Genomic DNA, 14,563 nt, shown 5'->3' with positions numbered 1-14,563 from the left:
CCCCTCCCAGGAACTTGTATTCTAATAGGGGAGATACAGGAAGGAAAAGATTAGGAATTGTAAGGGCTGAAGAATATGGAGGAGAGGGAGGTGGTACCTCTACAGGTACATGGTGGCAAAATTTAGGAGTCAGAAACACAGCCAGGAGGAAGATGAAACCTGTCTAGTTTGGATCTGCTCCCTAAATTGCAGGCCCCAGAAGGTACTCAATGATGGGAGAAGGGGGCTGGAAAAGTGGTGGGATATTTCAAAATGAGAAGGCTGCTGAGTTGCAGTGGTAAACTTGGTGGAGTCAGAAGCACATCTGGGAAATGGGGATGAGACTGCTTGGGTGCCCTCTCTCAGAATTGTTATGTGGAAAGTGTATGTCAAGCTGAAAGCCCTGTTGAAATGTGAGCTATTGTGGTTATCCCAGAGTTTTTGCTGGGCATCGATCTCCAAGCTGGCTGCTGCCGCTGTGCTTGATAGAGTCCCTGAGATTTGTCAGTGAGTTTGGACTGGGTCTCCATTGGGAAATCACAGCTTCAGTCCTTATCCCTTATCTATAGATGGATAGGAGAGTAGACAGGTTGATAGATAAGATGAAGGGGATAGAGGCAGGCAGTTAGATAGGTAAGTAGAACATTTAAATGCTACATGTCTAGGCACTTATACATATTATTTCTTCCAATAAAATGTAAATATAAATTCCTTTTGAGCAGATACTTTGATTTCTGGCTCTGTGTCTCTCAGCAGTTAATATAGTGGCTGGCACTTAGTTGAATACATAACAGATAGTTGAACTATAGCTAATAGCAGAGCCCCGTTTCCTTCCAAGCTCCCTGACTGGTTTGCCAGCACTCCCTTCTTCTTTCCTGGAGAGAAACTAAAAGTAGCTTTCCACAAAAAATTGGGCCCTCCTTGGGCCCATTTGAGCTTGCTAGGTGACAAATAAGCACAAAATGAGCGTAAATGGGATTTTAGAGATTTTTTGCAAAACCTTGTGTTCCAATTTTTTTCTCTCTCTCTTTTTCCCCCACCCTCTTTCCTAGACACCAAGTAATTCAATATAGGTTAAACATGGGCAATTCTTTTATACATATTTCCACAATCATCATGCTGCACAAGAAAAATCAGATCAAAAAGAAAATAAAAGAGAAACAAAACATAATGCAAGCAAATAACAAGAAAAAGTGAAAATACTATGTCATGATCCACACTTAAGTTCCTAGTCTTCTTTCTGGGTTCAAATGGCTCTTTCCATCACAAAACCATTGGAATTGGCCCGAATCACCTTGCTGTTGAAAAGTGCCACATCCATCAGAATTGATCATCACATAATCTTGCTGTTGCTGTGTATAATTAGCATCAGTTCATATAAGTCTCCAAGCCTCTGTCAAATCATCCTGCTGATCGTCTCTTATAGAACAATAGTATTCCATAACATTCAGATATCATAATTTATTCAGCCGTTCCCCAACTGTTGGGCATCCATTCAGTTTCCAGTTCCTTTCTGCCTCAATTTCTTCATCTATACAATGGAGATAATAACAGTGCCTATTTCCCAGAGTTGTTGTGAGGAACAAAAAAGATAATTGTAAAGTGTTTTGCAAACATTAAAGTGCTAAATAGATACTATGTTCTTTTTATTGTTATCATCCTCATCATCATGCTGACTCAGACTGGCATAACAAGGAAAAAATTTTATATTCGAGTCTTACAGAGCTCACTGAGTAAAGATCATGGAAAAAAATCCTCCTTTTTTATTTTGTATAAGTTCTGAAACTCTGAAGCATGACTGTTATTCAAATTTTAATAATTGAACCTCTGCCAAACAGGGTATTTTATGAGACTGGTGTGTAGATGATTAATTTTCAAGAAGATGTGGGCCAGGGATAGAAGTTGGGGAGCTGGGAGCAAATGCTGAGAACAGGTCTGAGCAGTGTGGGGAACACCTGCCCCCACCCAGCATCTCTGCTTCCCTTGGAGATCGGAGAACCTGTGCTGTCTTTCTCATCTCCTTCTGAATTTCTTTGCCTTGTAGTTATGGAATATGGATACGGGTATAAAAGTTGCAGATTGTCGAGGACACCTGAGTTGGGTTCACTGTGTAGCATTTTCTCCTGATGGATCTTCATTTTTAACGGCTTCTGATGATGAAACAATCAGGGTGAGTCAATTCAGGTTTTCTTTTTCTAGAAGACTTGAGGCCTACATTTTTGGCAAACTGCGGAACTGGTGACAGATAACAGAGTGTTTACCCAGGCTTTTAAAATTGCATATCAAATATGTTTGTTTGGCCCTGTTCTGAAAATAGAACATTTTGAGATTTTTTACAAGGTTTGGGAGTAATATGGGATATAGTCTTGTCAAGGGATATAGCAGTTTTTCAAACATAGTGGGAGCTGTGTAATTGCTATCATTCTTAACCATCATCATTAGCTTCCTTTTCCTGTCTTTTTTTCTTCCATAAATCATTGAGAAGCGGTCTATTCAGTATGCTTCTCCTTTTTTGGCTTTGCCTGGATAGCAGGTACATGGGCTGTTCATCACTTTTCCTTCTTACTATTTGATCCGTTCATCTTCTTTTCTAAATCTGTCTCTTCAGTAATGTGCTTTATTTTATACACAATTTCTCTCTGTAGAAAACAGACCCAGGTTTACCCCTGCTTTGTAATCTTTACTTTCTCCCTCTTTCCTTCGTCTCACTTCTTTCTCTCTTCTTCTTTTCTTTCTTTCCTGTCTTTCCCTCTCCCTTCCCTCCTTCTCTCCCTTTTCTCCCCTTCTTTCTTTCCTCATTTATCTACTTATTTGTTTATTTATATATCTAGTCATTCTTTCATTCATTCATATATTGATTATTTACATTCTTATATTTATTTTAACCAGCTCTGGGAGACAAAGAAAGTATGTAAGAATTCTGCTGTCATGTTAAAGCAGGAAGTAGATGTTGTATTCCGAGAGGATGAAGTGATGATTCTTGCAATTGACAACGTAAGACGCCTGCAAGTGAGTATTTTTTACTCAGAAATGAATGCACATGATAGATCCTTAGTAAATGCTTATTGGTTGTGTGAATGAATAATACATCAGTGCCATCCATGGTTTCATTAGTGTGGGAACTTCTCCTTGGAACTTTTCTTGTGTTATGGACCGATTTGGTAGTGTCTGGCCAGTGGATCCTCTTCAGTCATGCTTTTGAATGCACAAGATAAAATACATAGGAAACAATTATGTTGAAATAAATATGTAAATTTTTTTTTTTTTATATTCAGGTTCATGGGCCCTTGAATAGATTTCAGGGGATTTCTGTGGATCCCTTAGGGTCCATGGACACCAGGTTAGGAACCCCTGATATAGACCTTTGTAAATAGTGTTAAGTTTTGCAGAGAATAAAAGATTCATCATTAAGCTTGTCCTTGACAAACTTTGTCCTTGAACTTTGGGGTAAGACCTACTGGCATAGCCTATGAGAACCCAGTGTCCTGTCCATATCATAGTGAGGCATTCTAGTGGCCATTCTGAGAAACTACAATGAGTCTTTCAGATCATGAGGACGAATGCGAAAGAGTTGGTTTTCCTATCGGTGCCTTTTTCAGAAAGACAATGATTTCTTCTAGAGTAGTAGTTTTTGGTTCGGGGTCTGTGCGTTTAAAAAAAAGTCTTGGCAACTGGATTTCAGCACAGTTGCTTTTTCTTTTTGATCTTATTCCCTGAGAAGGGGTCCATATATTATGTTAGACTGAAGGCTAAAGGGGACGATCCATGGCATACCAAAACCCCCCTGAGAACCCTCGTGTGATTGGTGCAGTCACTCTTATGGTCTGTCTGCTTATACATGCTCCCTTTTAAAATTGTTTTTTCATGTAACTGCCCCCCCCCCCCAAAAAAAAATACTCAAAAAATGTAGCCCAGATCTGATTCTCATCTCCCTGTTCAAGAATCAGCAGTGATTTTCTGTTACTTCTAAGATATTAAAGAAAACACAGCATTTTGGGCTTGCCATTTAAACTCTTCACATTTTAGCTCCACTGAAGTGCAGTTGAAAGAATCTAGTCATTCAGTTGGTTTTGAATACAGGTTTTACCACTTAGAGGGGCAGCTGTGTGATTTGGAGAAGGAAACAGGCATTTATTGAGTGCCTTCTCTGTGCCAGGCACTATAATTTTACCTAATATGATCCTCACAACAAACATGGGAGATTGGTATTATTATTTTCATTCCCATTTTATAATTGAGGAAACTGTAGCAGAGTAAGTGACTTGCCCATGGTCACACAGCTAAGAAGAGTTTGAGCTTAGATTCGAACTCAGGTCTTCCTTACTCTAGGCCCAGTCCTCCAAGTTCCCCTTGCTTGCCTCTCGGGTAAGCCTTTTAACCATTCTGCCTTGGTTTCTCATCTATAAAATAGGAAGGTTGAACTGGATGGCCTTTAGGTTCACTTGGAGCTCTAACCCTGTGGGCCTCCATTTCCAGTCTCATTTTACACTACGTTCCTTGGGACGCATGATTCCTCTTCATGCCTTCTTTGTTCTTCCTCCCCTTGCTTGCTGATTTCTTGAACTGGCTTTCCTGTGTCTGCCTGCCACTGCCCAGGCTACCACCCTGCCTGGAACATGCTCCGTTATCTCCTTCATTTCCTAGAGTCTGTACTTTCCTTCATGGCTCAGTTCAGCTGCCTCTTTCTCTAGGAAGCATTTTTGTGCCCTTCCTTCACATATGGCATTAAATTTACTTAGCAGTTCACAGGCTTCATCCCCCAGCAGAATGTCAGCTTCTTAAGGGCAGGGACTGGCTTTCCTATTTGTCTCTGTAGCTGCAGTACCTGGAACATTGTGGTGGCTTGATGCATGTTCACTGAATCCAGTTAATTTCTAGAGAAAATGAAACCCAGACAGCACTCTTAGGCCATATTCGTATGCTGCTGACTTCAGTTTAGTGATAGAACTTCTCAAGAGCCTTCAGGCTGCAGAGACAGGGAATGACTGGTGACATATACTCTCCCACCACCACGGTGAGTCAGATGGCAGTCGGACAGCTGTCCCTGCTTCTGGTGGCAGCGTCACAGTGCCCTGGGTCAGGGGCTTCAGGATGTATTGGGGAAATGGACAGATGAGCGAGACATAAGCCAGGGATCTGAATGTGTTTGGGGAGGGAATCTTCTCTACCGAGGCAGAGACCTGCTTCTTCCATGGACCTTCATTTCATCATCTGGAAAATGAGGAGGTTGGACAAAGTGACTTCTGAAGTTCCTTCTAGTTTTTAAAGCTCTGATTCTAAATGTAGCTGATTCAGCTGACATTTGAATCAGTGCAGTAGGGCTGCCAATCAGGCATCTGTAAAGCACTTCTTGGATGAGCGCTGGGAGACAGAGGCAAAAATGAAACTGTCCTTGACCTCAAGGAGCTTGTGTTTTAATGGGGGACACTACATGAGCACATATAAGGATATGGAAAATAGATAAATAAGCATTAGGTAATTTGGGGGAGGGGAAAAGGTGGGGGGAGGGGAGGGAGCATGAGCTTTGTTAGGGTCCTGCTCTTCTTTTCGGCTGAATGAAGACAGCTGAGAGCAGATATTCCTAAATAGGAATTAAGGAAGGAATGAAAAGGCATTAAGTGCTTCCTTGCTACACCTCCCATCCCCACTGGAAACTGGGGGCATACATACAAAAGGAGAAGCAGTTCCTGCTCTCCAGGAGCTACTTTTCCAAACTGGGGGAGATACCCCACTAAAGAGGTTTCAGCTGCAAGTTAGATGGAAGGTGCTAGGGGGTGCTAAAAGCTGATGGTCGTGCCTCTTCTTTAAGGTCGTTTTCATTGGGAAGATCCTATTTTTTTCTGATATAGAGCCATGTGGCAGTGCCAAGGATTTTGGTGTTGAGTACTTCTTCTTGGGGTTCTTGGTAGCAATACCTACGGGAAGTAGGTCACAGCTCCTGAGGGCTGAGCTGGAATCAGGACTGTTGGTTGAGAGGTGCTGCTTGGTGGCCTAGGGGTGGCTTTCTTAGGGTCTAAGGGGAGGACAGTCGTTGAGTTAGTAGTGATGTTTGCCTGTCACATGAGAAGTCTCAGCAAGGTTGAGGCAGGCATTTTTGTCCTTGAATCCCCAGCACCTGGCGTAGAGCTTGGCAAACTGTAGCCCTTTCAATAGAATTTTGTGGAATGGGCTTGAATTATTGCCCTAGGAATGTTGATGAAGTTACCTCCCTAAGGTAACTTATTTAATTTGTTGCTCTCATTTCACTTTTATTTTTTGTCTGATTTTTTTTTTTTTGACCTGGTGAGAAAATGTCTGTCATTAGTCCCTTATGCAAAGTCCCCTTGGGCCACTGAGAGACAAATGACTTGCCCACAGTCAGGTGACACAACCAGTGTCAGGTAGGACTTGAACCCATGTCTTCCCGAATCTGAGTCTGGCTTTCTATCCCCGTGTTACATTACTTTTCATGAGAAAGATCATAGTGAAATTTTTTTTGTTTCTTTTAAAAAAAGATTTGTGAATCTGACTTGGGGGAGAAGAAAGATTTTGTTTTTCAGTAGCTGTGACTTCCATTTAAATAGGGAATGTGTGAAATTACAGTTCTGTAAAATAGGATACAGGCAGGAATAGTGTTAAAATGATTTCCCTGTATGCTTTGTACCTGAAACAAAGATTGTTCCATGTCTCATGTTGTAAAAGATTTAGTGTTACTGAAATGAAAGGAATGAGGAGCTAGCAATGTCAATTATTCAAAGAAGTCACTGTTTCCTTTACAAATTCTTTCTTAACTGTACATCTTCATAGTTTGAGATAGACAAGAGGAGAGGGGCTTCCTTTAAGAAGTCAGAGAGAAATCCTTCTCATCTTTCAAGTTCCACTTCAGGTGCCACTTTCTCCTCCAGGGCTTCCTAGGAGGCAGCATGGTCCAAAGAGAGCCAGTGAGGGCTCAGATCTGATGCTTATCTGGTAATAATACTTGGGTAGTTGTCAAATTCTTTAGGCCTCAGTTTTCTCATCTGTAAAATGGATTAGATGAACTAAGGTTTCTTCCAACTCAGTCTGTCGTCATTTCTATTGTTTGGGTTGTTCTTTTGCCCATATCACAGTCTCTTCTGTATCTTTAATCATATTCCTGTCACATTTTCCCCATTAGATGATAAGTTCCTTGAGGTGAGGAACTGTGAAATTTGCTCTCTTTGTATCACTGTTACTTTGTACAGTGCTATATGTTAAGAAGCACGGAGTGCAAAATAATTAAAAGTTTGTTGAATTAATTCTCTGTCTTTCTGTCTTCAGCATTGGTGCATATATAGGGAGTAAGGCTGATACAACAAAGTAACCAGAATAAGGGAACAAAAAGACAAGAAGATTTTGTTTAAGGGTGCTAGGAAAAGGCTGGTGCCTTAGCAGAGCTAGGGAAGAGCAAGTTTTCAGAGATTATATCTAATCTGAATTCTGGTTACCTTTGTATCTGATGCAAATTGAAGTAGTTCCTGTCTAGCTCAGAATGATCCATGGATAGATTTCAGGACACTCTTGAATTTATTGAGAAAAAAAAAATTACATCTTTATTTCAGTAGAATTGGTTTACTTCATAATCCATTGGATTCTGTTTTCTGGATTTAAAAGCGTGTTTCTGTGTAGGGATCCATCTAGGCTTTAGTAACCTGATTATGAAAGGAGTCGGACATCCCAAAAGTTAAAACCTCCGTTGTGGCCCAGTCATTTTGGGACTACTTCTGTCTTCCAGCTTGTGCCTGTGGACGCCTCTCTACCTCCCCCCAAAATGCAATTATTATGTTCAGTGGGTCATATGAAAGGTATAGATTCTGTTTTACATTTGGATTTTGCCTTTTGAGGCACAGTTGCCTCAGACCAGGTTCACCTTTTTGAACAGCAGTAGGTATGCTCTGGAAAAGTATTTTATATATTTTTATTTATATTTATATTTATATTTATAATATAAAAATATTTCAACATATTCTGTCCTGTATTAAAGTCAGCTTTATGAACAATGGCAGACCTGACTTCTCTAAGCTAGAGAAGCCAGTTGCAGACCCCCAAAGCATTCAGATAGGTCTCAGGTGGTAGGTATGGCAGCAGCTTGGGAAACCTTTAGAAGCTCATTTCTTTTTATGAAAATGTATTGGCGCATCAGCGCTGCTATAAACAGGAAGGTAAATGCAAGCCTGAGGTGCTAAAAGCAGCTGCTGGGATGAACAGAGGGTTTTGTTGTTCCTCTGGGAGCCCTGGTGGGCCACGTTCTGTGTGCACATTCTGGATTTTTCCCCCCCTTCTTTTCCAATTGAAATTGTGTACTAGAGAACACAGCAGCAATTACCATTTAATCACTTGCTCTGTTTTATTTTGCATTCTAGCTAATTAATGGGAAAACAGGTCATACCGATTATCTGACTGAAGCCCAGAAATCTCGAATTAGCTGCTGTTGTCTGAGTCCAGACCTGCGCTATGTGGCATTAGGAGAAGAGGATGGGTCTGTAAAGGTAAGTTCTGACTTTTCTGGCCTTAAGGATTTGGGATCCTTAGTTTTATAGAAAGAGTATGTCTCTCTGGCGATGAGAATCCTAGCCATAATTTGGCCATCTGTTGCTGCTTCGTTAAGGTTCTAAAAGCTTTTGTAATCCATTTGGATGTGAATTTTCAAACTGACATCTCTACTTTTGGCCTTCCTCTGTTTTTGTTTGTTTGCTTCTCAATCTCTACCAATTCTTCCAATTCATCTTCTCAAGATTCCCTCAAGATTCTTGGGAAACTCTTTTGAGATCGGGATGTTTTGGTTTTTGTCTTTGTATTTCCAGATCCTAACACAGGACCTGGTCCTTCGGAGGGGTATAAATAAAAATGCTTGTTGGATTGGATTGTGTGGATTTGGTTCGTGTAGTGGAAAGAGCCCTGGCTTTGAAGTTAGAGGACTGAGTTCATATTCTCTCTGTGTGATTTCTCTGAGCCTTGGCTTAGACTTTCTTGGTTTGCTCAACTGTACAGTGGGAATAATGATATCATTAATGCTTTTAATATAATCAGGGCATCTTTGAGGTAGAACTGAGGCCATCTAGTCTAACTCTAGGAAAGAAAACTGAAGCCAGCAGACCTCAGGTGACTTTCCACTGCCCTAAGGCAAGTGCTTAGTGTACCTTAAAGTGCTTTAGGATATCTTAATTTGATAATTTGTCCATTGGTGTTTCTAAGTGCCAGGCACTGTTCTAAATAATAAGGCTGTAAAGAGCAAGCAAAAACAATCTCTGCCCTCAGAACTTACATTCTAATGTGGAAGACAGCCAGTACACAAACAGGTAAGTACAAGTGCATACATAGTAGATGGAAAGCAATTGAAAGGAAGGCACGCATAGGGATGGGGAGATAGACCAGACCCTGGCTTCTGCAGAAGGAGGCCTTTGATCCATCATCAATGGGTGATTTATCCATCACTCCTCAATCTGGTGCTGTTCTGATGCCAGTGAGGGATTCTACTTCCCCATCTCCTGGTTTTCCTCTTCCTTCTCTGCACCTGTGTACTTCAGTAGAAGATCATTTGGAGGGTGTGTGAAGAAAGGACCAGTAGGGATGGCTTCATTCCCCTCACCTGCTTCTCCTAGGTTGTCTTTTTGTTTCTTACTGTGCTTGTGTATATGGACATAACTTCTTCTATTTTTCTTTCCCTAGCTTTCTCTTTCTGTGGGGTGGAAATGGGGTCTGGATGGGGTGCTGTAAATGGTTCAGTGAGCTCCCATTGAGGAGTCCTTGTCTCCCAGGGCATAGGAGTTACCATGTTAGCTTATCATGAAAAAGGACTGCTGGGTCACTGTAGGATTTAATGAACAACTTGCCCCGCATCACATGGTGAGGATTTGAGTTCGGGCTTTCTGGTCCTTAAACCAGATCTTTTTACCCACTCCCCCTTGTGAGGGAGTGGCTCTGGCTTTCAGTGTCTTAGCAAAAAGCTTGCTCGGGATCTCAAGTCCAGCAGATAAGTATATGCTGTATCTGGCTCAATCACTGTCTATTTGTCCATCAATCACTAGTTAACAAGTCCTTCCTGCCCATATCTCTTCAGCTTGGAAGATCAACTTATAGCTGGGCAGTGGACTTGGTTATTTTGAATATGAATGTTAATATTTCTCCTTCACAGGCTTTCACAGTTAAATCCAGAATCTCCTCTGTACATCAGAGGGACCGCCCTGTGACTCTGTTTGGAGGTCAGAAGTTGGTGCAGAATGTCTTTTCTATCACCCCTGCCTGATCACTTGCTTCCAAGTTGAATTTATGACGTTGGACTTGAAAGATGGTTTTTCCTCAGACTTGCCCATCACTCTTCAACCTGGGGCTCTTCTTAGATTTCTTTTGAAGTAGTTGTAGCTAGAGCTGGGTCACACACACAAGGAAACTCTGCCTTCTCCACCATCTTGACTGGTTTCTAGGACTCTGATAGTTGGAAGGGACCTCAGCTGCTTATCATTGGGTCAGGGTAGTAGAGTTGGGGGAGTGTTGGACTTATGGAAATGAGGTGGATTGAATTGAATGGATGGAAATTGTCTCGGCAAGTCCTTTATCTAAAATGGGAATCTTAGGATTTCAAGCTAAAATTGATCTTAAAAGTGATCTTTCTCATTTGGAATCTCATTTTATAAATAAAAAACCAGAAGTCCATTGATTTTAAAAGACTTGCTTTGTGCTCCACAGAATGAATAACAGAACTGGGATATAGCCTAGGTCATCTGATGTTGCATCCAGTGGGTTTTTTTCACTGTGCTCACTAAATATCGTGTATTCTCTATTGTGTAAAATCTTCTGGATAGAATAATTAATTAATTGATTAAGGATTAAATGAGGACATGCTTATAAAAGTCTATCCAAACTTTTTAATTTTTAAGAACATAAATTTTTATTGATATCTTTGTTTTTTGACATCATCATAGTTACTCCTGGTAGCCCTCTCCCTCCTCCTCCCAGAGAACCATTCCATGTAGCTAATAATACTGTTTAGAGAAAGTGATTAAGTGGTACCGTGAATAGATAGCACAGGGCCTAGAGTCAGGAAGACTCCTCTTGCTGAGTTCTAGACACTGCCTAGCTGTGTGATTCTCCTTAGTTTTCTTATTTGTAAAGAGAGCTGGAGAAGGAAATGGCCAACCATGCCAGTATTTCTGCCAAGAAAATCCTAAATGGGGTCATGAAGAGTCAGACACCACTGAAAAATAACTTAGCAACAATAAACAAGAAGTTGTTCAGAGGAGAAAAAAATCAGCATGGCCAATCAGAATATAGAAAACATCTGAAAGTCTTTATAAAGCTTTAAATTTTGCTAAATTCTTAAGCATCATATCAAGTACCATAATTAGTGTTAGAGAAATATAGTAATAGTAGATGAAGAGCTGGTCTGGGGACAAGCAGGCCTATGCTCCAGACCTCTCTCTGATCCATTGATATGACATTTCAGTACTTTCAGTAGCTCTTGAAGACTTCAGGCTGCAGAGCAGGGGCCGCCTTTATTAGCATTATTATTATCTAGTCCAACGAGAACCTAAATGGGCTTGTCCTCTGCCACGTCCCCTGCAAGCGCCTCCTCTTTGTCCTTGGAGGCAGCCCAATTCAGAGGTCTTTGATCCAGAGCTGACAGAGGTCTTGATGAAGCCATCAAGCACAACTCTTTCATTTTTACAGATGAGGAAAGTGATCCCCAAAGAGAGGAAGGGACATATATGATAAGATCATGGATTTAGAGCACGAAGGGATCCTCGAGCCTACTCAGCCCAGTCTCCTCATTTTACCTAACTGAACTCCAGAGAGGTTGAGGGAGGATGCCTCACATAGGAATTCATCTTTCTTTCTTCTCCCATCCATCTCAAACACCATGCTCTTTTCAGAGACACAGTCTAGGGTCTAGGTTCACCTGATGGGTGAGCCCTGGTGCCACCTTCTGCCTGAGTCACTGGGGGTCAGATAAATGCCTGGCTTTCCTCCGAGTAATCTGGGTATGCTTTTCCACTCTGAAGATTTTAGAGCTCCCCAATGGAAGAGAGTTTCGATCTCGAATGGGACATGAGAAAGCTGTACGACGTGTCCAGTTCACTTCGGATGGGAGGACCCTTATTTCAAGCTCAGATGATTCTACAGTTCAGGTGAGTTGGTTGAAGGGGGGGAATCAAAACTTTGTGAGATGTAGGTTTACTTTTCTTGGCATGTGAACACTAAAAGTGTCAAAAAGCCAGATCTGGCACATTTTCTGCAGTCATTTATTTGGGGATGGTCCTATCTGTAAACTGTATTTCAAATTCACAAATTCTGTGAAACCTTACGTGCAGTATTTCCCACTCTTCTTTGGTCTCTGAGTCCCTTAGTTTTCAGCAGACCTCATATCTAACATGGAAGGAAATAAATTCTAGATATATACCATGTATTTGCAAATAAGAGATCAAATTAGGAGATTAATTTTAAAAAGATGATATAGTTATTTACTTGGTATTTTCTGTATACTGTTTAAAAGCTTCTTGTATGCATTGGAGGTGTATGTACTTACAGATGGGAGTGCCTAGTTTAGTAGAATTCCTTCCTTTGGGTGTGGTAGATGAAGTAGCTTATCTTAGAGCTTCTGATGGAGAGAATGAACAAAAGAGCATGACTAGTAGCCCAGTAGACATCATTTCAATCAATCTGTCCAGGCCTCACTAAATATTAAGGACCTGTTGTGTTCTAGGCACTGGGTCAGGGGCTGGAGATCAATAAGCATTTATTAAGTGCTTGCTATGTGCCACACACTATGCTACCTCCTAGAGACACAAAAACAAATCTGTTAAAAAGCATTTATTATGTACACATCATATGCCAAGCACTCTGCTAGGCACTGAAAATAGAGATGAAATGATTCCTGCCCTCAAGGAGCTTATATTCTATTAGGAGAGACTGCATGTATATGTATGCAAAATAAATACAAGGTAATTTGGAGGGGAACACATTAACAACTGTATAAATCCAGGGATCCAGGGCTATTATAGCTTATATAAAGGGAATACACTGCCATCCAGATGGCACCACTAATGAACCTGGATTGATTGGTCGACATGTATGTTTTCTGTACTAAATCAGTTAAAATACTTGCAATGTAAAACACTCTGATTTTGGAGTTAGGGAATCCAGGTTTAAATCTTGAAACTGAGCCTTGGTTTCTGTAATTATAAAAGAGAGAACAAGATGTTCTTCAAACTTCTTTTGGCTTTAGGTTAGTTCCAGTGAAGTTTATTATTGTATTAAATTGCATTTAAAAAAATAAAAATCTTTTTTCTTTATTCCCTTTTTTCTCCATCGGGAGGAGAAAAAGAAAAACAAAACTCTTGTAATAAATATATAATAAAGCAAGGCAAATTCCTCCTTTGGCCATGTCTACATCTATGTTTCCTTTTGTACCCTGTGTCTATCCCTTCTTGGCAGGAGGGTGACTTAAAGTATCATTATGGGCCTCTCCTGGATTCCTCCAATGTTGTTGCTGTGTAATCTGTCCTGTTACTGTTTAAATCTGCTTCCTTCACTTAGTATCAATTCATTCAAATCTTCCAAGGTTTGTCTGAAACTGTACCTTTCATCATTTCTTATAGCACAATAGTATTCTAATACATTCATACTTTGATTTGTTTGTCCACCCCCTCCCCACAAAGGATGGGCCCCTCTTAATTTCCAGTTCTTTTTCAATATAGAAAGAACTGCTAGAGATATTTTTACACAGTAGCTGTTGGATGTCTTTGGAGATAGGCCTAGTAGAGGTAATTTTAGGTCAAAGTGAAGTTTAGTAACTTTTGAGGGCAAAGTTCCATGCCACTTTTCAGAGTGACTGATCCAGTCCACAGCTCCACCAACCAGATGTTAATGGACCCATTTTCCTATAGCCCTTCCAACATTTGTCATCAACCTTTTTGGTTAACTTAGCCCATCTACTAATGTGGCATTGATTTTAACTGAGTGAAGTTTGGGCAGGCAGTATGAGATGGACATGGCTTTAGCAAATAGGGCACTTCTACCCCTGAGTGACTGGAGGTGAGCCATTTTATCTCCAAGGCTCTTAGTTCTCTAATCTATAAAATGAGGGAGGGTCACTGAAATCCCTTTCCCCTTGAAATCCATGCCCCCATGAGTGTCATTGGTTAACTTCAAGATGCCTAAGTATGGTTAAGTATGATTATGGAATAAAAAATTTCCAATTTTTGCCCTTAGGCTGTGAGCAGAATTGATGGTAGGGAGGGGATATGCTGGTGGTTCCTAGAGAGACCCCATTATTCTCACCACATCTGTCTTGTACAACACTGTAGTTCAACTCAAGTTATAATGAAAAGAGCATTAGCCCTGGAGTCAAAGCCCTTGAGTTCAAAACGCACTGCTGACGCTTTCTTACTTCTGTGACCTTGGGCAAGTCACAAGACTTCAGTCTCCCCATCTGTGAAACGAGCCGTCTGGATTCGATGACCTCTGAGATCCTTTGTGGATCAGGACCTCTTATGAGCATATGAGAGTAACAGATAATTGATACTGGGATTTTTCAGAACCATAGATAGTTTTCTCTTAAGAAGAGCTCATTTTGGGGGGTAGTTTCCAT

The 14,563-nt window shown here is 40.9% G+C and overlaps 1 protein-coding gene across 3 annotated transcripts in view; it reads left to right on the top strand.

Moving 5' to 3' along the window:
• Nucleotides 1-14,563, top strand: part of APAF1 (apoptotic peptidase activating factor 1) — an 84,547-nt gene that overhangs the window by 55,043 nt on the left and 14,941 nt on the right. For all 3 annotated transcript variants that reach the window (XM_012550588.3, XM_012550589.3, XM_012550587.3), the window contains 4 exons: nt 2,024-2,149; nt 2,869-2,988; nt 8,340-8,465; nt 11,976-12,101. In XM_012550588.3, coding sequence (XP_012406042.1) covers nt 2,024-2,149; nt 2,869-2,988; nt 8,340-8,465; nt 11,976-12,101 — 498 coding nt within the window. The remainder of the gene's footprint in view (nt 1-2,023; nt 2,150-2,868; nt 2,989-8,339; nt 8,466-11,975; nt 12,102-14,563) is intronic.

This window comes from Sarcophilus harrisii, chromosome 5, assembly GCF_902635505.1.
Source record: "Sarcophilus harrisii chromosome 5, mSarHar1.11, whole genome shotgun sequence".
Classification (NCBI taxonomy): Eukaryota; Metazoa; Chordata; class Mammalia; order Dasyuromorphia; family Dasyuridae; genus Sarcophilus; species Sarcophilus harrisii.
This window is presented reverse-complemented; position numbering and strand designations above follow the sequence as displayed.